Below are 22,229 nucleotides of genomic sequence, written 5' to 3'. Positions count from 1 at the left end.
AGCTATTTCAACATCATTTCATTTGAAGGGAGCACTGGTGGTGGATTATTTAATTCAGACCGGCTCTCTACTGGGATATGAGTGCCTTTTTCCTTTGTTAACTTTTCAAGAAGCAATATCTTGAGTGCAGTAGTAAATAATTAACACTGTGCCTTATGTTTACAAATATTTAGTTGTAAATCTAATTTTTTATTTAAGATTTTTCTCCTTTATTACACTCTCCTCCCACACACACACACACACACACACACACACACACACACACACACACACACACACACACACACACACAAAATCTTTAGTATGGTAACTTTTTAAAATGTCAATAAATAAATTTAATCTTGTTTTTAAGCATCTCCTATACCTAGAGGTGGCTGCTCTCTGCCAGACATTTTCGAGCAGGCGAGAGGCTCAGAATGTCCATACTATTCTGTTGATAGTGGCAAACCAAGGACTGAGTGTGGGGCTACTCACATTTCAAAATATAACTCAGAAGAAATAAAGTAGTGATGTGTAACAGTGGGAACAAATATAGATTTAAGTCTCCAGCCTTTTTATTGATACAAGGATTCAAAGAACATATTTCAACTTTAGATGAAGAGTGCAAGATAGTGACAAGTACCTTGGTAACAGAAAGAAATATATAACTGGCCAGCAATGCCAATAAGTGAAATAAATCTTAATCCTCCAGCAAGAAATGCATTTTTTTTAAAGCAAAGGTGTATGGCGGATATTTGTTATACCTTATCCCCTACCAAGCCCACCAGAAAAGAATAGGTTGTCTGTCATTTGCAAAATGATAAATATCTGTGCTCTCAAAGCCGCTAATGAGCCCACCCTTAGTTAAAACATACAAATTATGGCACAAAAGAGCAAGTTTAAAGACAGAGATGCCTATAAATCCACGACTCCATTTTTCTAGTTCTCCACTTTGCAGGGATGTGGGTGTTTGTTCATTTTCATGTTCTTATCTGAATTCTTAAACAAACCCCCATCAGCATCCCCTGAGTATTTTTTACGTGTCAAAACACTGAGAATCTCCATCCTGCTAACAGAGAAGCGAATGGTCCTTTCTCCTCTTCCTCTTCCAAAGTTAGTCATACTCCCTCGATACAGGCTATAGCAGTGGTTCTCAACCAGCGGTCCAGGGCCCCCTGGGAGGCTATGAGCAGGTTTCAGGAGGGTCCACCGAGCAGGGCCAGTGTTGGACTCACTGGAGCCCAGGGAAGAAGGCCATAGCCCCACCAGTTGGGCCCAGAAGCCCAGTGCCCTGAGCCCCACCACCTGGGGCTGAAGCCTGAGCAACTTGGGGAGGAGGGCATGTGGCATGGGGCCCCAGGCAGTTGCCCTGCTTGCAACCCTGTAACACTTGCTCTGCCATTTATATGCAGAGAACCCACTGTGGAGTTTTTATAGTGGGGTGGGGGAGAGAGCTCAAAGGAAAAGGTTGAGAACCCTTGGGATAAAGCACTTAACAAGACTGTCCCCTAGGGCCATGAACTGTGTGTCAGTGCTCTAACAGGCTGCAATTACATGATAAAGGAGATTTTTTTTTCTCTTCCATTGCGTACAGCCATAGGCAACTAAATATTTATAAAACTATTGACTGTGGTGCTCAAATTTCTTTATCATTTAAAAAATTCTACTCTAATGCCCTTTCAACATGTAATGTTTTCCATTCTCCCTCAGACACTGGGTTAGGGGTTACATAATAGAAGGCTCATTTATATGCGTAATGGCAACATGGGCTAAAAATCACTACACTAGACCAATAAAGGCAAACCTGAATGAAATTACACTTCAGACTATGATAGGCCCAGTAGCCTCACCTTTCTTCAATTCAATCCAGAGCCAGATAATTTAAATCTAACAACAAGGTAAGCCTCTGGCTCAAGTTTAAGCTTCAACAATTAGTGGCATCCTGGGAATACAGCACCAAAATGATCTAAAATTGTGTGTGCAGAAGCAAGGTGTAATGTGGGACAATGACTCATAACTGGCCTAAACACAGGCCACGTTTTGAAACAGAAGTAGAAATGTCAGCCCCCATTACGTGGCTGGATTAGGAAACAGTGGTAGTTGCCCAACAAACTAGGAATTTAAACTCAACCAAGGGAACGAGGCCTTCATGACACTTGCTTTCTTGCAATATCTCTCCACATTCCTAGTGCTCTGATCCTACAGTCTTACCTTAAATTGCACATTCCATAAACAGTGACAGCACAAATCAAATTCTGCTTTTCCCAAATCTTGTTATGCACCAAAACATATTTTTCCCCTTAATGAAAGACATTGAAGTGTTTAAAAGTTTGATAAGCCTATAAACATTTTAAACATAAGATATGCTTTCTCCCCAAAAATAAAAATTACAATATTAGACAAAATTAATAACAGCAGAGCCCAAACTCACGGTTCCCCATTGCCAAAAACAGTCAGTAGGACTGTGTTGTTACTCTAGATAAATTTCCTAAAGATACTTTTCCAAACGATGTTTACTGTATCTGCAAATGAGCTAAGCCAGCTAGGGAACCAAAGTGCACAGCTCTGTAAACACAGACACCTTAACAGATAGATATGTATGTGTGTATATTTATATATAGCGTTTGTTGACAAAAACAAAGTCTTTAGTTGAATCCACTCCTGGCACTCATGTAATAAGCTACGAAAAATTACTGGCTAAAATTAGGAGGCTGTGCATCCATTGCTTAGAGCAGAGGACTGGAAGGTCTAGAAGTGTCCTGGGTTTTAATTCCTGATGATCCACTGACTCAATGTGTGGCTGTAACTCAGACACTGGACAGTTTTCTGCTTTAGTCACTGCAGTGGTGAAGTTGGGGGGTGGGGGGGAGCAGACATTCACTTAAGAAGAATCTGAAAGCCCAGATTTTACATCTGAGTCATTTTCCTGGGCACACAAACTGCCAAGGGAAGTAAGTAATAACCCACTGACTCCCAATACTGTAACTTATTGCTTTAGGCCTCATAACTCTATGTGTATTAATATGCAAGACTTCACAAAACAGCAATTTGCAACGATCCGTCTGGTAGAAAGTCATTAACAAGGAGCTTCAGTCTCCTGTTGGAAACAAACCTCTCAAATGACAAATCTCACCCTGCATATTTTCACCTCAATGTTGCATACTGTGATACTGGATTGCAAGTCTAGATTAGACTATCATTAATAGCTAACTTCAGTGGTTTCCAAATATCACGCAAAATCTAAAACTCACTCCCATTCACTTCAAAGTAGGAGCATTATTAATTGCCGCTGATGGCTAATTGTAGTAAACAAAACAACCTGTGTATTTGTAAGTGAAAGGACTGTTGCATTTTCATTGCAAATGCTTGGATAAGGAATCCCATTGCTAATCGAGTTTGTATTAGCATAAGGAATTAGTTGAAAAACGTACATCAAAGCAAATGAGTGAAGGATCATCTCTCTGCCTGCTTAAGAAATACAGTAGAAAATCATGAAATAGCTCCTGAACAGAACAGAGTGCTTGCTGCTGTTGTCAGTCCTAATTTTAAAAGTTGCACTGTTCTAAACTGTCGTGCTTTAGATGTTAATGTGGTAAGTGGCATTCTTGGCTATGGTTGTATAACAATGTTAGGTCAATTGCATACTCCACTGCAGTCAGTCAAATCGTGACCCTCTGAAGATAATTTTTTCTTTTCCCCTATCTGCAAAGGCTTGTTTGATGCCCCAAAGAGGCTCTTTGGGGCAAAACAATGAAATACAAAATGAGGTATGGAAAGAAGGGCCCAGCATTCAAAAAAGACCAAACAAGGATGAAACAGCTCTAGCACTGCCAGATATCACAAACAATTGAGACCTTTTTTTTCCTCCCTCTTTTTTTCCAAGATGAATTAAATATTGTCCTTTTTTTTTATTTTTTATTTTTTTGGCAAAGTTAAGACCTCAGCCACAGTCTCTTTCATGGCTGTGCAGGTGAGTTACCGCCGCAAGTACTGCGTTGCAATAACAGCCACAGAAAGGAAGATTAGCAAGGAGGAAGGCAAAAATTTGCTGCTGGCCCCCTTTACGCCACGTCCAGACTGGTTCGGAATAGCATGTACTTCTGGCTGCCTGGTGCTGGGGTTCTTGGAAAGTCTTTTGCCGCAGACTTCATCAGGGCAGCCATCACCGCTCCCAGAGCCACTGATGTCATCACCTACACACAGACAGAAACTCAGGGTGAGACTGACAAATCAAACTTTGTGCTCAGCACAGGACAGCCACTGACTCTAGATGCTTACAAATTCCAGCAGATGGGATGGCGGGAGAATCCCAGGGGAATGAATTCTACGATTGATTCACTGTTTTTCCTTTCTATCTGTCATGTATATGGTCTGGAATATATTGGAATATCTGTATTGTGTTCCTTCACTAGATGTACTTTAATGAACACGGGATGGCGTGAAGTGTTCACAAGTCCCTGCAGCCAGGTGGTTAGCTGGCTCTGTTACCTGTGGCCAAGGCTTGAGTCAGTAGTCAGGTCCCTGCCAAACAAGGTAAAGGTTGTAGAGCACATTGGCCCTTCTCTACTTGGTCTCACATTGATGTTTAAATGGCCCACTGCTGTAGCAGCTAGAGGCTGACTGGAAAATTTTAAGAAGTGACAAGAGCATCCACCGTAGGCTGCTGTTTGGGCTATGGAGAGAGAGGATACCTAAGGTTTGGTTTAAAGCTGAACTAAGAAAGAACATTTTACATCACAGTGTGAGGCTCATGAAACATCGTCTCTGAGGCACTATCAAGGGCGGTCAACTCTAGACATACACAGGGCTCTTACGGATCAGATCCAAAACCCCTGGAAGGCAGCAAAGACTCCCGTTGATGTCACGAATCTTTGACTCAGGCCTGGAGTTAATCCAGCCCCAGTCCTAAACTGTTTGACCCCCAGAACTATAATGAGTCTCTTCAGCTGAACATAACTGCTGATTTTGGGTACAGGGTGAGTTGCAGACTCTCAATCTTTAGAGATGAATTCAATGTGCTGTGGATAACGAAGACTGGATTAAAGTGAAAAGAGGCTTTGCTCACAGCAGTCCACACTTCTCAGGAGGAGCTGCAGACTGTGGGGTGACCTTAAAAAGTAACTCTAAGTAGAATACTGCAGTATTCTACCCTGTAGGTGACAAAGATGGGTAACAGTTGCAAGATTAGCTTTCAATCAAATATGTTTGCCCTCAGCAGGGTTGCCGGGGTGTCTGTCAGGGCAGCATTTGGTCCTGTGGAAACACTGTACAGAGCTGTGCTGTACAAAATCAACTTGCATAGGGTTTTGACATGTTGGACCTGGTTTGTGATGGTTTTTCTGACCATGTAAGTGTTCTAAATGGGCTACTATAATTGAATATTGTCATTTAGAACAATGCAAGGAAAGCAAAGCCCGGGTCTACGTGAATGTTCACCTGAAACACAAAATGTACGCCAGACATCTTGTCTTTGTTTCTACTTTACTGAAAAATCTGGCTCAACGTTAATAATTTATTAGCAAGAGATCTTCATATTCATAAAAAAAGGTTAAAAAGGCAGATTTTCTCTTAAGACTTCTATGCTTTATATAGAATTATTTTGATGGCAAATCTAAAATGAACCACAGACATTCTTCTGCTCTGTGTCTGTCTCTAAAGCTTTATCGTGCCTTTCTCTACATAAATTAAACACTGAAGGGTTTTCTACAATGAAGCTGAAAAAGACAGACAGCGAAACACTGTTTCTCTCAGGTGGACTTTTTATCTTGCCCAGATGAAGAGCACGGTCAATATGGGTTAGATTGTAATGGTGGTGTATGGGGTTTTCATCACAATTACAGCTAATTTTCATGGTGGCTGCAGACTCCTTACTGCAGTGTCCTGTGATTTATTTAAAGTGTCCAGAAAGATTCTGATTCTGTTGCAATCTGGGGGACAGGGGAGTTCTAAATTCCAAGCTGCTGAATAATACTCTATGGGAAGAATTCCTCATAGGTGAGTTAATGGTTACACAAACACGGAGATCAAATATGGCCACGGGAGATTGAAAACATTTCAACCCTAGCTGCCAGTAAATTGTGCCTTAGTGTAGCAATAGCTCCATTTTGTTTGGTCACCCCAGCACTAAATGGAAGTACATACAATGCTTGCGGCATCGTCTGTGATCTTACATTGACTTACACATCTCTGGTGCACACACTAGCAGAAAGGATGCAGGTTCTAGTCTTGAAGGGAATGCTGTGCATGACTTAGAGCTCGGGAGGTGACGCTCAAATCAAACGATTTCCCCATTCCCTAAGAGCAGTTCAGGGACAGCTAAAGATCACATCACATCGTATTTCCTGGGGGTGGGGGGAGGTTAAACATCCTGGGCTGTGGCCAACATCCTTTCCAGTACAGGCTCTTAGGTGGCATGTGGGGTGTTGCAGAACACAAATGGTGACTACATTACCCTGCGTCAGTACAGTGCTGTCAGCAGTGCACCTCATTCTGTTATTCTAATGCCCTTTTGGAGGCGGGAGTATCACAGGCCGGATGCAAACCCACACTCCATGTTGTTCCATAACAAGGGCCAACAGTTGTTATGAATCAGGCCCTGTACTCGCAGTAGGGTAGGGACTGTATCCTCATCAGTGTTTGTGCAATCTAAATAAAAATACCACCGTAGGACGCATGTGGGCATTTAATCTCTCTCATTTTATCAGGCACTCCCAGGAACTGGGATTAATGGAATTTCTCCAGCCATCATTCAGAAATCACTTGACATTCACTGTCTGTCCTCATCCCTTTCCCATCACTTGGGATTTCTGGTGTACTCACTAGCATCCTGGAAGTCCACATCATTCCCATTGTAAGCATTGCGCAGTCGGTTTGTCATGATCTTGAGCTGCATGATTTGCTGACGAATGGTCATATCTGGCTTGGTGATGTCCACCTCTACCTCTGGATTATTAATCTGATTGGCCAGACCATCTCCCATCACCTCTGGTAAATACCTACACAGGAAATCAATTTGTTCACATTGCTTTCCCCAAACAGTAAATTCTCCTTTTGGTATTACAGTTGCCATTACAACTGATAATCTACCATCTACGAGAGGGAGAGCTTTGCAGCTTGGTAGTATCATGACTGTATTTACAGTAACTCCTCGCTTAACGTTGTAGTTATGTTCCTGAAAAATGTGTCTTTTAAGTGAAACGATGTTAAGCAAATTCAATTTCCCCATATGAATTAATGTAAATAGGGTGGGTTAGGTTCCAGGGAATTTTTTTTTGCCAGACAAAAGGCATTATATACATTTTAAACAAGCAATTTAATACTATGCTTGGGGCGGGAGTAGTGTGCACGTGCTGTATGTTTACAAACATATGGTAAATACAGTACAGTACTATAGTTGGGAGGTAGAGGAGGGAGGGGGCGCCTGCACACCGAGTCCTCACTCCTCCTCCCCCCGGCCTGGGGCAATCAGCTGGCTTGTGGTGTTTAGGGGGCAGGAGGGAGGGGGGAGAAGCGAGGACTGGGTGCGCAGACTTCCCCTTCTCCTCCCCCCACCTCCTGCCCAGGGCAATCAGCTGGCTTGCAGCGTTCGGGAGGCAGGGGTGGGAGGGGGAGCCTGTGTGCTGAGTCCTTGCTCCTCCCTCCTCCCTCCGAAGCACCGCAAGCCAGCTGATTGCCACAGGCAGGAAGCGGGGCAGGAAGGGGAAGGCGCTGATCCGCAGGGTCTGCTGGCGGGTGGGAGGCGCTGTGTATGTGGGAGTGGGGAGGTAGGGAGGCTGCCAGCTGTGGAGAAAGCAGGCAGCCAAACAACGTAAGAGTGAAGCATTGCACAACTTTAAATGAGCATGTTCCCTAATTGATCAGCAACGTAACAAAGAAACAATGTTAACCGGGACAACTTAAAATGAGGAGTTATTGTACTTGTGTTCCAATCGCAGCCTCATGTTTCAGGTTCATTCGTCTCTCTGCTCATACTCCTGCACTAGTGTAAGGTGCAATCTGAGCTCTCAACTCTTTGACTACAGAGATCTCCCTCGCAGTGGAAAGAAAAGGGCTGGATTCAGGTGGCCCACACAAGGCACTGAACACAGCTGTGCTGGGGGGTCCATGGCTGGCAGGGCAAAGGGAGGCGGGAATGGGTAGGGAGGAGGCCAGCGGATTTGCCACTGTATGTGCAACCCAGAGCTTACAGTGTGCCTCTGTCTCCCTCTAGTGACTGGACTGCCTCTTGCTACCAGCTCGGCACTAACAGACTTGGGTATTCCAGCTGAGGCAGTATAGCCTCACTCTTTTAGCGCCAGAGATCCCAGACTCTGAGCCACACTGCTGACACTGACCCCAGGGACATCACTCAATATAATGACCCCCTGGGTCTCTATTTAAGGCTACATCAGCCCTAGGGTAGCTGCTGTGGAGTGTCTCAACTTCTGAAGAGTAGGATGTCCCAGCACCCCTGTGCCTAGGTCAACTCTGTGCAAGGCTGAGGATCTGGTCCCATGCTGGCACCAGTGGCATAGCCCACGTGACATCCAGCCCATCACACAAGAATGGAGTTCATCACCACATGGAAGATTAAGAAATTGACACATCATGACAGACTCCATGACTGCATTGGAACTACTGGATTCACTTCCTGATATGACTGACAAGGCAGCTGGGAAACTCTTATACCCAATCAACTGGGAGCTGGCTAGTTAGTCATTAAAGCTGCATTTCTCCCAGCTTAATGTCAAGCACTTAAAAAAGAAAACCTTTGTCATTTTAATGCCTGAAAATATTTTAAAAACCAAGGCCCAGATTCCCAGCTGTCATAGATCAGGCTACTCGGGGATGGTAACAGAGTTATGATATTTACAGCAGCTGAGGATCTGGCCCCAAAACAATGGTTTAAGTGTAAACCATGGGCACAATGTATTTCTATGGTGGCAGAATTTCCAAGGGGTGAAGTCTAAGAGGGAACAGTGCATAAATGGGTAACTAGGTAAATGTTTGCAATTCCCAGCAGCGCCTCTGGGTTTCTTCCAAAGTGAATCTGTCCATTCTACTAACAGCATTTAATGCCTTTTGAAAGTGTGTGAAGATTCTGTGTGTAATTTTGTGGCAAACGTGCTTTGATGTTTAAAAGTCTAACATGTGGGAAGAAAGCAACACATTTTAAATTCAAGGCATCCATTTCTCAAATACTGCCTCTGGACAAGGGTTAAGCTTTGCACTTGTTCCTGAGAGGTTGGGGCTGAGGCCTTTAAAACTGATGGGAGTTGACAGCAGGGCCAGTTCTAGGGCTGAGATTGAGAGGCCCACAAGGGGTGTGGCAGCCACAGCCAGACTCCTAAACAAGCTGTGCATTGGGCTGACTAGCCCTGGGAGTGCTCAGAACCAGGGCAGAAGGAAGAGAAAGGGGAGCTGCCCGTAACTGTGGTGTGCAGCCGCTCAGAGGGTGAAGAGGAACTCATACAAGGAAGTTCCTGACTGCCCTGATCAGCCCTCAATGGATACTGATCCTCACACTGCCCCCAGCTGGGGCCAGGGAAGTTATTGCGACCTTAGAGACTCCCCAGTGAGTAGAGGATACAGGATTAGGGTTGAAGCAACTGAGGGCGAGGCTCTTGAAGGCAACCATATTTTAGTGAAATGACCTCTATAATGGAGTTTATGTCACAAGCTGTAAAGCTTCCTGGGGCAGGGATGTGGGAAGAACTAGCTGATCACTGCACCTATCTTTATCTTCTCTTTCTGGTAGCAGCTTTAAGGTCTAGTATGGAGATTTTTTGCTTTGCTTCTCTACACCCGTCCTTACCTCCCCTTGGCCATTCCGTTCCAGCACTTGTCCTCGTTCACCGTGCTGGATGTTATTTTCTCATTGCAAATTGTGCTTGGAAGGGCAACCCAGTAATCTTTGATGTCTCTCAGCTTCCCTTTGGCATCAGAAACCTGTAAGATGGAGGGAGAATCTGGGCCCAAGGAAACACCTATTAAACCCCAGAGGCTGGGTCGTCCAGCTAGGTGGTTCTAGCTCATTTATTTGATAACACAGAGAGAGCACTGCTGATTTTTCACGTACAGGAAAAGAGCACTAACTTTACCTTAAATAACAGTCCTCAGTCCAAGGAGCTAGCCAGCTGAGGCCAACATTTACATGTGAAGGACTGTTCTGCTGTGTTCATCTGTTTTATAACACATTTGATATTAAAGGTATGTATCACAATGATGTCCTGGCTCCTTCCTAGCCACGCCCATTAAAATAGACACAAGGGAAGAGATTAGCTCAGCGGGGCCACAAACCATTCCTTAAACAAGAGCAGGTATTGTGTGATCCTGGAATGAGGGCCCAGGGAGATGGTGTGAGAGTGTGGGCAGCAGGCTGAGAACTGGCTGCAGTGGGCAGGGCAGGTAACAGGTTCTGATGGGCAGATAGAGACAGACTCAGGAGGCCTGGACAGGAGAAACAGGTCTGGTAGGGCAGAGGGCTGAGCAAGGGAAAGCAGCCTAGCAGGGAGGCTCGGAGTGACACAGGGAGCTGCTAGGAAGCAGGTGCAGTAATCTAGTGCTGAGAAGCTGAGCCACAAGCAGCTGAGGGACAGCAGGGAACAAGGCGTTGGATCAGCCTGTCAGAGAAGAGAGAGGATGATCCCAGCCTGTTGCCCACAGAATCAGAAAACGTCCAATAAAAGACAAGGACCAACAGTGCAGCAAAGCTGCAGGAAGACAACATTGAAGCTACTCCATCATCATCATCAGGAGATGATGCCCCAGAGCACCAACGACAGTGCACGATCATGTATAAAAAACTAAGGGCTGGACCTTCAGAGAGAGAAGCAACTAAGAGCAGTGATGAAGTTCAGCAGGGTGATGCACAACTGCCTGTTTTGGAGGAAAGGGCTGGCTGGCTTGTGCTCCTCTCTGCTACCGATACCCTTAGGGACCAAACCTCTTGACAAGCTTGGGGGGTCCCACCAGTCTGGTGCTATGAAGCTGAAACTCAGCAGCCAGAATCCTGTCTTAGTTGAGTCTTCAGTGGGCCAGCTACAGGTCAGTAACGTTTTCTACTTAATAGGCACATCTAAGGGTTTATTGGGAAGGCACCAAAGGCTAGAGCGTAGCCAAGGGCTTGCTCTGAGCTTGTGTTATAGAGACCACACCGCCCGATTCCAAACAGGGCTGGTGCTCACAGCTTTCAGTAACACCCTGCCATCGGGTCGGCGACGATCCCGACACATGACACGGACAGACATGATGAGCCCACGATTGGAGCAGGTAGTTTTAAATATTCCTGTGGGGAAATGTTTTATAAATTCAGAGGGACACTTACTAGCTTCTCCAGTCCAAGCCCCAAGGATTTATCGTCGTTGACAGCTTTTCCCCTTCTTTTCTTATCCTCTCCACTGGATGCTTTTGTGCTGATTTTGGGATTTCCACAACCTTGGAAAATCTGAAAAAAACCCAAACCAAACCAAAAATTCCTTTATATTGTGGTTCAATAGCTCTCCCCATTAACTAGTGCTGTGTGTTTATTACTTTTCCTGTTAAATAATTCTGTCTGAATTCCCCATTTACTCCCACTCACCTGATCTTTTTGATTATGATCTAGTTTTTGGACCTGTCACCATAGTGTATATTAAAAAAAGAAAAATATTCTAGCAATTTTGCATTTTTCCTTCCATGATTCTAAAAATTCATCAGGTCTGAGATGAAAAAGCCATGCAACCCTCCACTTTCCCTACAATACAAAATGAAACCCTCCCCGTGTACTGTCCAAACAAACCACAAGTGCAGATGGCAGCTATGTGATAATCTCACTGGCCCAACACTGCCAATTTAACACAATAACACAAATCATCACTAATTCACCCGGTAGTTCATGCTGGTAGCATCACAGTCTGCAAGGACTGTTACCAAGCTGGACATGGAAGCTGGATGTGAGAAGAGAGGGAGGGATACTTACTTTCTGTTCATAATTACACAAGAGCAATTTTGAGACATTTGTTTCTAATGCACCTTATTGGACTCTGGCAAGAGCAGCATGGCAGCTAATTGATTACCTCAGCGCTGAGGCAGAGGCCTGCAATGCAGGGGTCTAGCTCTCTCCCACAGCTATTCTACGGAGTGTACTCTCTAATATTAACCTTTGTTGATATCCAGTCAAACATTAATATTAAAATAGCTAACAATTCACGTTTGCTCTCACTGACACCAGTGAATGGGTATTAATGGTTTATTCTCTGCTATGGTTTATGAAGCAATAAACTGGTCTAAATAGTATATTACATATAGGATAAAAGATGGCCTTGTGTTTTTACAAGCTGGTGAGTAAGTAAAGTGATCTCAGCTACTTTCCCCAAAGTATCAGATTATATTTCAGGGCCATCTATTGTTAAGTTTTAAATGCATACAAATACTGACCAAAATAATATAATCCCTGGGGTTGAAAATTCTGATGACCGGGAGAAATAGCCCAAATCTATCTGGTTTGCAAATCCAACTAGAATAGCTTCACTTTTGAAGGCAGACGTGTTCAATAAATATTTATGTTCTGTGTTTGGAATGAGGATGCTTAAGTACTTCCCAGCCCATTAATAACAAAGGAAGATGTTAAATAGCACCTACTAGGACCACATTTTTTTAAAATCAATAGGCCCGGATAACTTACACCCAGGAGTTGGCTGAGGAGATTTTTGGCCCACTGATTTTAATTTTTTAATAAATCTTGGACTACTGGGGAAATTCCAGAATACTGGAAGAGTACTAATATTGTGTCAATGTTCAGAAAGGGCAAGCAGAGGTAATTATAGGGTGGTTAGCCTGAACATCAACCCCAGGTAAAATAACGGGAAACCTGACATAGGATTCAAATCAATAATGATTTAAAGGATAGAAATATAATGAATGCCTATCAGGATGCTTTTTTAAAGGAAAACAGGTCATCGAATAAACCTGATTTCATTTCTTGTTTAGATTAATGGACTTCTGTAATTTGTTCAAACTTAATACTGTACGACATTCAGATTGAAACGTTCACACTATGCAACATCAATAAACCACATGTTAAATGGATTAGAAAATGGCTAACTGATAGATCTCAAAAAGTAATCATCAATGGGGGTGTTTCTGGTGGGGTTCCACAGGGATCGGTTTAAAGCCCGACACTATTCAACATTTTTATCAATGATCTGGAAGTAAAGATAAAATCACTGCTGATAAAATTTGTGGATGTATTTGAATACCGCCAAATGCAAGGTCCTACCTCTAAGAACCAAGGATAGAGGCCATAACTTTAGAATGGAGGACTGCATTCCAGAAAGCTGTGATTCTGAAAAGGATCTAGGAGTCATCATGGGCAAACAACTGACCATGAACTCCCAGTGTGATGCTGTGGCACAAAAGGACTAAAGTTGGCTGTAGAAAGGAGCAGTGAGTAGAAGTGGGGGTGGTGTGATTTTGCCTCTGTATAAGGAAACTCTAGAGACTGATAGTGGATCTGTATTTGCATTTTAAGAGGATGCTGAAAAAACTGGGAAAGGGGACAGCAAAAGCAGACAGTAGGGACTCAATCTGTTTAGCTAATCAGAAGCTCAAGAGGTGACTTGATGACAGTGTATAAGTACCTTCACGGAGAGAAAATACCAGCTATATTTAAAGCTACTAAAGGTCTCTTTAACCCTGCAGAGGAAGGGAGAAGAACCAGCTAGAGCTGGATGTTAAAGCCAGACAAATTTGAATTAGAGAAGAGGCATACATTTTTCACAGTGAAGGTGATTAACCATTGAACCAAACTGCCAAAGGAAGCAGTGAAGTCTCCATCTCTTGATGTCTTCAGAGCCAGATTGGATGCCTTAGTCCAACACAAGTTACTGGGCTCAATACAGGGGTAAGTGGATGGAATTCTCTGTCCTGTGACATACAGGAGGTCAGTCAAGGTGAGCTAATGGTCCTTTCTGGCTTTGAACGCAGTGAATCTGTGAGATTTCCAGCATGACTATGGCCTCTGGGTCAGCCCAAGAAAGAAATACTTCAGGACAATACATTCTACGCTCACTATGTGTTCAGGTTTGGTTCTTACTTCATCCAAACTCCTATCCCTCTTTATTCTTCTGTATGTAATTACGCAGAGTGACTGAGGTGCTGCTGACTCCATACAGCTCATGTTGGTTAAGCGATGACTATGTGACTAAGAGGTACTCAGCACCTTAGAGGACACAAAGGAAACCATGATCCTCACGCCAAGGCAATTACAATCCAGAAAGAGAGGTGGTGAAAATCAGACACACAGTGCACTAAAGGGGCCAGCAGACAGGCTTTAAGAGAGGGGTTCTCAAACTGGGGATTAGGACCCCACAGAGGGTTGCAAGGTTATTACCTGGGGGCTCACGAGCTCTTAGCCTCTACCCCAAACCCCGCTTTGCCTTCAGCATTTATAATGGTGTTAAATATATAAAAAAGTGTTTTTAATTTATTAGGGAGGTTGCACTCAGAGGCTTGCTATGTGAAAGGGGTCACCAGTACAAAAGTTTGAGAACCACTGCTTTAACTGGGGTCTTTCCAACAACTTCAATGATCTTCATTGGATCAGAACCTTTATGAGCAGGTGACAGCAGTACATTGATGTTTTTTGCGTAAGAAGTGAGTTTTAAGGAAGGATTTGAGTTAACAGAGGGTGGCTTGTCACACACTCTGGGTGAGAAGGTGCTGCAAACCAGAAAGCCCAGTAGCTTGAAGTATAAAAAGATAATTATCCTAAAAATATCATCCGGCTGTAAAAATGGCCCAGCCCAAAGTTATTTTCACTACGAGGAAGAACAACACTAGCAAGTGCAGTTTAACAAGAAAATCAGGACTCGACAGGCTGAAAAGCAAGAAAACAAAGTCTCTAAATATCTGGTTACTGTTTCCTTCATCCGGAGGAGGGGACCTTTGATTAGTTAAGTCTCCATTATTACCTGAACACTCCATGTCCTAAATGGATTAAGAAAGGGTCTAAGATACATTTACATATATACAGAGCGACCTGGAGCCACCCTTACAATAATATTACTGATGTACTAGAAGTGTTCCTGCCAGAATTTAAAATCATCTTTAATCCAGAACCTTAAAAGAAAATCTCCTCAATTCTATTTTCAGCTTTGCCATTAACTTCCACTGCAGCCATGGCTCACTCATTTATCCTCTCTGCCTCAGTTTCCCTATCTGTAAACTTAGGAGTGATGATAATTATTTGACTCACAAGCATGTTGTGAAGATTAATCAGTTAGTTCACTGCTAATGAAGCTTTAAAAATATTTACTAAGCATTAAGAATATTTTGCATTGAACGGGGTCAGAAGAAACTTTTACAGCATCATTAGACTGACAGCCTGATGCCTCTCTGCATTCCTGTCTTTGAAATAGGAGATCTGCCTCTTTTGGCATTTTCATTCCTTTCTGCATCATCACCAGGGATCCTAGTTTTCTGTGATAAAAAACCCAAAATTCTCCCTTTCTGTGGATTGGTTGTCTGCTTCCATTTAGATTATTTAGTGTCACTGGTTGGCTGAGTTCATTTACTTGTGCATCAGTATTTAATGCTACTGGCTGGATCTCATTGTTATGGCATGCCTTGCTACTAATAGGATGCTCAGAGCTTTTTGCAGGGGTGCTTTTGATTATTAATAAAACCAATCAAATAAATCAATCAATACAAATGGGCTCTGTGGTCGCCAATCCTTTCCAAAAGCATACTCTCATCCTTCCTCAAACACCCAATCAAATCAATGGTTTCTGTAGTGTGCTTGGAAGGTCAGCAAATTCAGGCTCCCGCAGACCAACAGAACAGATGTCTAGAGATTTGAGCGGCATAATGAGGAACCAGGTGCCTTAATTTGGACCTGCAAAATTGTAAGTTGATAAATGAGACAGGTGAATTGAATAGAAGAATTCACTTGGTTTTTGACGGAAGGTCTGTGGGAGGAGAGAGTTTCTTGTAATTTTGGTTCAAGAAACATGGAAGTTTTCAGAATAGGCCACTTGCTCTTTGGGTGTCTTTAATTTTAGGCTAGATGCCTATGTAACCAAGTATGAATTTGCAGACAGAAGCTATCAACAGATCCTGAAATAATAGTACATTAGCACACACTTCCTTAATGCAGAGAGATCAAGCACTCCAATGTCAGCAAGTGTTGCCAACTCATTTCACTCCAGCAGCTGAATGCTCTTTGTATGCTGAGAAATTGTAATGAGCTTAAACTGCAGCAAGGACATTTAGGGTAGCTATTAGGAAAAACTCTCCAACTATAGTGAAGTTTTGGAATAGGTTTCCAAGGGAGGTTGTGGAATCCTCATCATCTGAGGTTTTTAAGAACAGGCTGGACAAGCACTTGTAAGAGATGGTTTAGGTGTAATCGGTTCTGCTTTTGCACAGGGGGCTGTACTTGATCTCCTGTGGTCTCTTCCAGTCCTACATTTCTATGATTCTGTGAACTCTCTGCTAAGACCTGATTTTAACAAATAACTTAAGAGGGCAGCAAGAGTGAGTCCTATTAGCATTCCTGGGAAGCATCCACTCCTCCTGCCCTGAGTCTAGAATCTTTCTTTCCTAGATATATTGTCCTCTTAAACAGGTGCAGGCAGAACACATACATTGAATCACGCATTGTAATGGCAATTCTGTGGCAATCCAAATATTTTATCTGTTTACTTCTTCTGGTGCAATAACTTTAAAAAATGTACATAAAGTATTTAAAAATTTGTTTTATAGAAATAAAACTAATCCAGCTTCATTGCTGTAGTTTACCGTTTACAGTCCCATTACTGTGGTTATTACAAAACAATTCTTTCAGGGATATACAAACACAAGAATAATGAAAAACACTTCACGACATTTATAGATCCATTCATTCCTCTATTCTCTTCCTTATTATAATTGATTACTCTATTTCTGTGCTATATTGGCATTGTGTTTTGTGCTGCACTGGTATTTCTATCCCTCTCTCTGCTTGGTCTATCATTGACTTATCTATTTGCCAGCCAGCTTCAGATTCATTTTCTGTCAGAATCTGTTAGTTACAGCACTTCAGAGTCATGGGAAAGGCAGCTGGGGTTCAGGAACACAAATTATTCTGCTGTTAACATCAGCCTCAGTAGCTTGTTGAGAACATTAGAGAAATGATGCCAGAGTGAATTCTCTCCAGCACGCATTGATACATGCAGCTAATGTGTCAAACTCTGCTCTGAGTTACATCTGTGCAAACTTTACAGGCAAAGGGTGAATTGTTGTAACTGGCAAGGAAATTTGGGCCAATTGCTATGATGGGCAGGAAGCTATTTTATGAACACGCTTACTGTAAAGATGAGTCTGGTCTAAAACTTTGACTTGATCATAGACAGACAAAACCGCACTGCTCAGTACCTGAGAAAGGGGTCTCCCCCTCCCCTGCCTTATAAAATGTCCAACTTCTCCGGAAAAATTACCTGAAAATAGAAGCTTGTGTTAACTTTCCACACACTAGAATTCCATTTCCCCCCAAAACGATCGAAGCGTCTGAAGATGCTTAAAGACAAATAATCTGAAATCATTTTATAAACCTGTCTTTCATACAATGTGACACCAGGGATGTGAAATCACAGTTCCCACAAGCAAAGAGCAACAGAACTAACCTCCATACCACTACTACCTGGACACCAGAGAGAATGGCAGATCAGATGTGGGCAAGAAAATTGGGTCAACCTGGGTTGAAACCTTCTACAGTAGGTATAGAATTTCAAACCTCGATGTGCGTTTTTCAGATACTAATTCTAGCAGCCTCCTATTATGGTAATGAAGAACCTAAATATTTGGATGTACCCAGACCTCTGTAATACACATGGAAGTTTAAAAATTAGCCATTTTGGCGGATATAAGATAAAGAAGCAACACTCATTCCTTAAGTAAAAAGAAATCTCCAGCCTAGTGTATTTCCAATGCTATTTGCTACACGGCAGGGTCTATTTTCTTACTGAACAAGAGGATTTACCGGAGTAATCCCTCCATCATGCTAATTTAGACTAACAGATGAATCAACAGACTCCCTTTATGCAAGCAGCAATTTGCAGTCCTTTATAGTTTTACTGTCTGAAATCCAGACTTAGCTGTCAGGAGTGAGGGTACAGATGGGAAACAATTCAATATCCAGCCAAGAAATTTCCCTGAAGGGGAGAGGAAAAAGGAATGTTGCTGGTTGTGGTGGTGCTGGGTTTTGTTTCAAAAGATGAGCATTGATAAAAAACAATGACACTGTTTGCCGAACATGACTTAAACTGTAGTGAAACCACAAAGTGATGAGTCAGATGTTGGTTCTGGGAAATTCTGTAACTATGGATATATGCACACTTTCCTGGTTAGGACAGCAACACACGTCTCTTGGCTACACATCAGGCTAGCATTTGAGAGTAGTTGTGCTGTGGGATTTCATTGCTTGCAATGTTGTTTATTTTCTGAGTAGTTTTATTCCTGGCGTGGGTGGATCAGATCACATTAGGGGAGAATGAGCGGGACCTTTTCCCTCCCACAATCTAATGCACTGAAAGAAACTTAACTTGAGAAGTTATTAACATACATCACGCCTATCAAAGGACCTTGTTCTGTGGACTAGATATTAAAAGATCTCTTTTCCCATCCCCAATGCAAGAGAGATTTACCCAGATAGTAACAGTGGTAGCTAGGTGCAGCACCTCCTTCTCAGGTAACCAACCTTACCATTTGTGGATAGCCCTATGAAAAACTTATTAGCCATATCCCTAACATGACTGTAACCAACTGCTGGCCACCACGATCGCATCATTATGCACAGATCCAGCCTGATGGATGAGGAACATCTGCCAAGATTACTCTTTGGATACATTCCAAAATTAACTGACCCACTTTACACGTGTTAGAGACTTTGAAGTCCCTTCATCCCAGTTCCTACTGATCGGTTCACATTTTCAAGGAGAAGTGCTAAAATACATTTATTTCAAATGGAAGCCGAGAGTCTCTTTTCCATTTCTTGTTCCCCCAAATCAGTCAGAACCATGGCTTCAGGCTTTGCTGGGTCCAAAAGTCACCTCTGGCTCTTCCCATGAATGAGAGACCTCAGGTTGTGATTTTCAAAAGCATTCAGTGCTGGCTTAACTCTGCTCCCATTTAAGTCAGTGGTAAAATTCCCCCTTGATTTAGTCCTTTAGCTCTGCACTATGTTAACGGCCTTTGTTCATGTCTAAACCAAAGTTATCTTGGACCAGCTGAGCACCGCAGTGTGCCACCTCTACATACCAGAGAAATACAATGGACCATATATGACTGCATCATGTGTAAATTTCAACCCTTCGTCTGGAAAGACAGATAACCCCTGGGCATATCTTCTGTATATTTCCTTCTTTCTCTGGGTAAGAAAATAAATATATCGGCTGCTTACTTTCAAAGTTTAAATAAAGCCTTTGATATGGATGATCAACTCCTGATAGTTCAAAGTCATCGCGACTGACAGTAGCTCAAGAGCCTTGGCTGATATTTCACAAGTAACCACTTTAGAGAAACGCTGTGTGTAGAAATGAACCAGATGTGATCCAATTTTTTCCAGTGATTTCAAACTGTGCTCACAGACTGAAGTGGAAAGGGAAGCAGTGTGGCTCTTAAACCTCGCTTCCCTTGCTCTTTCTATCCTTGATCCTTCCCTATTTGTCATACTCATCATCTCAGTGATTTGTCAGCTCCCAATCTCTGATACTTGGCTCCATGTGCTAATACAGTCAAGTGCACTTTGCTACAAGATCCAATTCAGAAAGCTTGTCAAATGCACTTTGCTGCTCCAGTCAAGTATGGAATGGAATAGAGTATCCACCCCCTACGAACCATCAGTGCTCGCTGTAGTTCAGATGACGTTCTACTTCCCCATATAATAAACATGCTTTCTAGAGGGCAATCTCAGCCCTGAATAACAATGACAGGTTGGGAGGCTTGGTGGTATGTGTGTGTGAAAAGCAGGAACCCGGGAAGGTTGTTCGCTTTGCCAAGGCTTCTTACACATGCCGCCGCGGCATGTGCTTGTGATTAGTGGATTAAATGTGCTGAAAGTGGAGATCAACAAAACAGCACTTGGAAATATGGCTCTTGTGAGACTCCGAGCACCAGCAGAACCCGCTTTATAGAATCATAGAATATTAGGGTTGGAAGAGACCTCAGGCGGTCACCTAGTCCAATCCCCTGCTCAAAGCAGGACCAACCCCAACTAAATCATCCCAGCCAGGCCTTTGTCAAGCTAGGCCTTAAAAAAATCTAAGGATAGAGATTCCACCACCTCCCTAGGTAACCCATTCCAGTGCTTCACCACCCTCCTAGTGAAATAGTGTTTCCTAATATCCAACCTAGACCTCCCCCACTGCATCTTGAGATGATTGCTTCTTGTTCTGTCATCTGCCACCACTGAGAACAGCCTAGCTCCATCCTCTTTGGAACCCCCCTTTATGTAGTTGAAAGCTGCTATCAAATCCTCCCTCATTCTTCTCTTCTGCAGACTAAATAACCCCAGTTCCCTCAGCCTCTCCTTGTAAGTCATGTGCCCCAAACCCCTAATCATTTTCGTTGCCCTCTGCTGGACTTTCTCCAATTTGTCCACATCCCTTCTGTAGTGGGGGGACCAAAACCAGACACAATACTCCAAGTGTGGCCTCACCAGTGCCGAATAGAGAGGAATAATCACTTCCCTCGATCTGCTGGCAATGCTACTAATACAGTCCAATATGCCGTTGGCTTTCTTGGTAACAAGGGCACACTGGTGACTCATATCCAGCTTCTCATCCACTGTAATCCCCAGGTCCTTTTCTGTAGCTTCTGGCTACTTGGCCAGTTGGTCCCCAGCCTGTAGTGGTCCATGGGATTCTTCCTTCCTAAGTGCAGGACTCTGCACTTGTCCTTGTTGAACCTCATCAGATTTCTTTTGGCCCATTCTTCCAATTTGTCTACGTCACTCTGGACCCTATCCCTACCTTCCAGCGTATCTACCTCTCCCCCCAGCTTAGTATCATCTGCAAACTTGCTGAGGACGAAATTCATCCCATCATCCAGATAATTAATAAAGATGTTGAACAAAACTGGCCCCAGGACCGACCCCTGGGGTACTTCGCTTGATACCGGCTGCCAACTAGACATTGAGCTGTTGATCACTACCCATTGAGCCCGACAATCTAGCCAGCTTTCTATTCACCTTAGAGTCCATTCATTCAATCCATACTTCTTTAACTTGCTGGCAAGAATACTGTGGGAGACCATATCAAAAGTTTTGCTAAAGTCAAGACATATCACATCCACCACTTTCCCCGCATCCACAGAGACAGTTATCTCATCACAGAAGGCAATCAGGTTGGTCAGGCATGACTTGCCCTTGGTGAATCCATGTTGACTGTTCCTGATCACCTTCTTCTCCTCCAAGTGCTTCAAAATGGATTCCTTGAGGACCTGCTCCATGATTTTGCTGGGAACTGAGGTGAGGCTGATTAGTCTGTAGTTCTCCGGGTTCTCCTTTTTCCCTTTTTTAAATATAGCCACTATATTTGCCTTTTTCCAATTATCCGGTACCTCCCCTGATCACTGCGAATTTTCAAAGACAATGGCCAATGGCTCTGCAATCACATCAGCCAACCCCCTCAGCACCCTTGGATGCATTAGATCTGGACCCATGGACTTGTGCATGTCCAGCTTTTCTAAACAGTCCTTAACCTGTTCTTTCACCACTGAGGGCTGCTCACCTCCTCCCTATACTGTGCTGCCCAGGGCAGCAGTCTGGGAGCTGACCTTGTCTGTGAAGACCAAGGCAAAAAAAGCATTGAGTACTGCAGCTTTTTCCACATCATGTGTCACTAGGGTGCCTCCCCCATTCAGTAAGGGTCCCACACTTTCCCTGACCTTTTTCTTGTTGCTAACAGACCTGTAAAAATCCTTCTTGTTACCCTTCACATCTCTGGCTAGCCCCTTTACTTCCCCATATAATAAACACGCTTTCTAGGGGGCATTCTCAACCCTGAATAATAATGACAGGTTGGGAGGCTTGGTGGTATGTTTGTGTGAAAAGCAGGAATCCAGGAAGGTTGTTTGCTTTGCCAAGGCTTCTTACACATGCCACCGCGGCATGTGCTTGTGATTAGTGGGTTAAATGTGCTGAAAGTGGAGATCAATAAAACAGCACTTGGAAATATGGCTCTTGTGAGACTCTGAGCACCAGCAGAACCTGCTTCATAGGATGATTGCCATGTAACAACCCTACCCCATAAACG

General features: G+C 43.3%; 1 protein-coding gene across 2 annotated transcripts in view; it reads right to left on the bottom strand.

Annotated features, from left to right (window-relative positions):
- Positions 1–532: 532 nt before the first annotated feature.
- GPC1 (glypican 1) overlaps positions 533–22,229 on the bottom strand; it is a 320,362-nt gene continuing 298,665 nt past the window's right edge. For both annotated transcript variants that reach the window (XM_030574931.1, XM_030574932.1), the window contains exons 6-9: positions 11,285–11,404; positions 9,773–9,906; positions 6,799–6,974; positions 533–4,172 (exon numbers count right to left, since the gene is read on the bottom strand). In XM_030574931.1, the coding sequence (XP_030430791.1) occupies positions 3,955–4,172; positions 6,799–6,974; positions 9,773–9,906; positions 11,285–11,404 (648 nt within the window). In that variant the 3' untranslated portion in view covers positions 533–3,954. The remainder of the gene's footprint in view (positions 4,173–6,798; positions 6,975–9,772; positions 9,907–11,284; positions 11,405–22,229) is intronic.

Source organism: Gopherus evgoodei, chromosome 9 (genome assembly GCF_007399415.2).
Source record: "Gopherus evgoodei ecotype Sinaloan lineage chromosome 9, rGopEvg1_v1.p, whole genome shotgun sequence".
In the NCBI taxonomy this organism is placed as follows: Eukaryota; Metazoa; Chordata; order Testudines; family Testudinidae; genus Gopherus; species Gopherus evgoodei.
The sequence above is the reverse complement of the archived record's forward strand: the minus strand, read 5'-3'. Positions and strand labels throughout refer to the sequence as shown.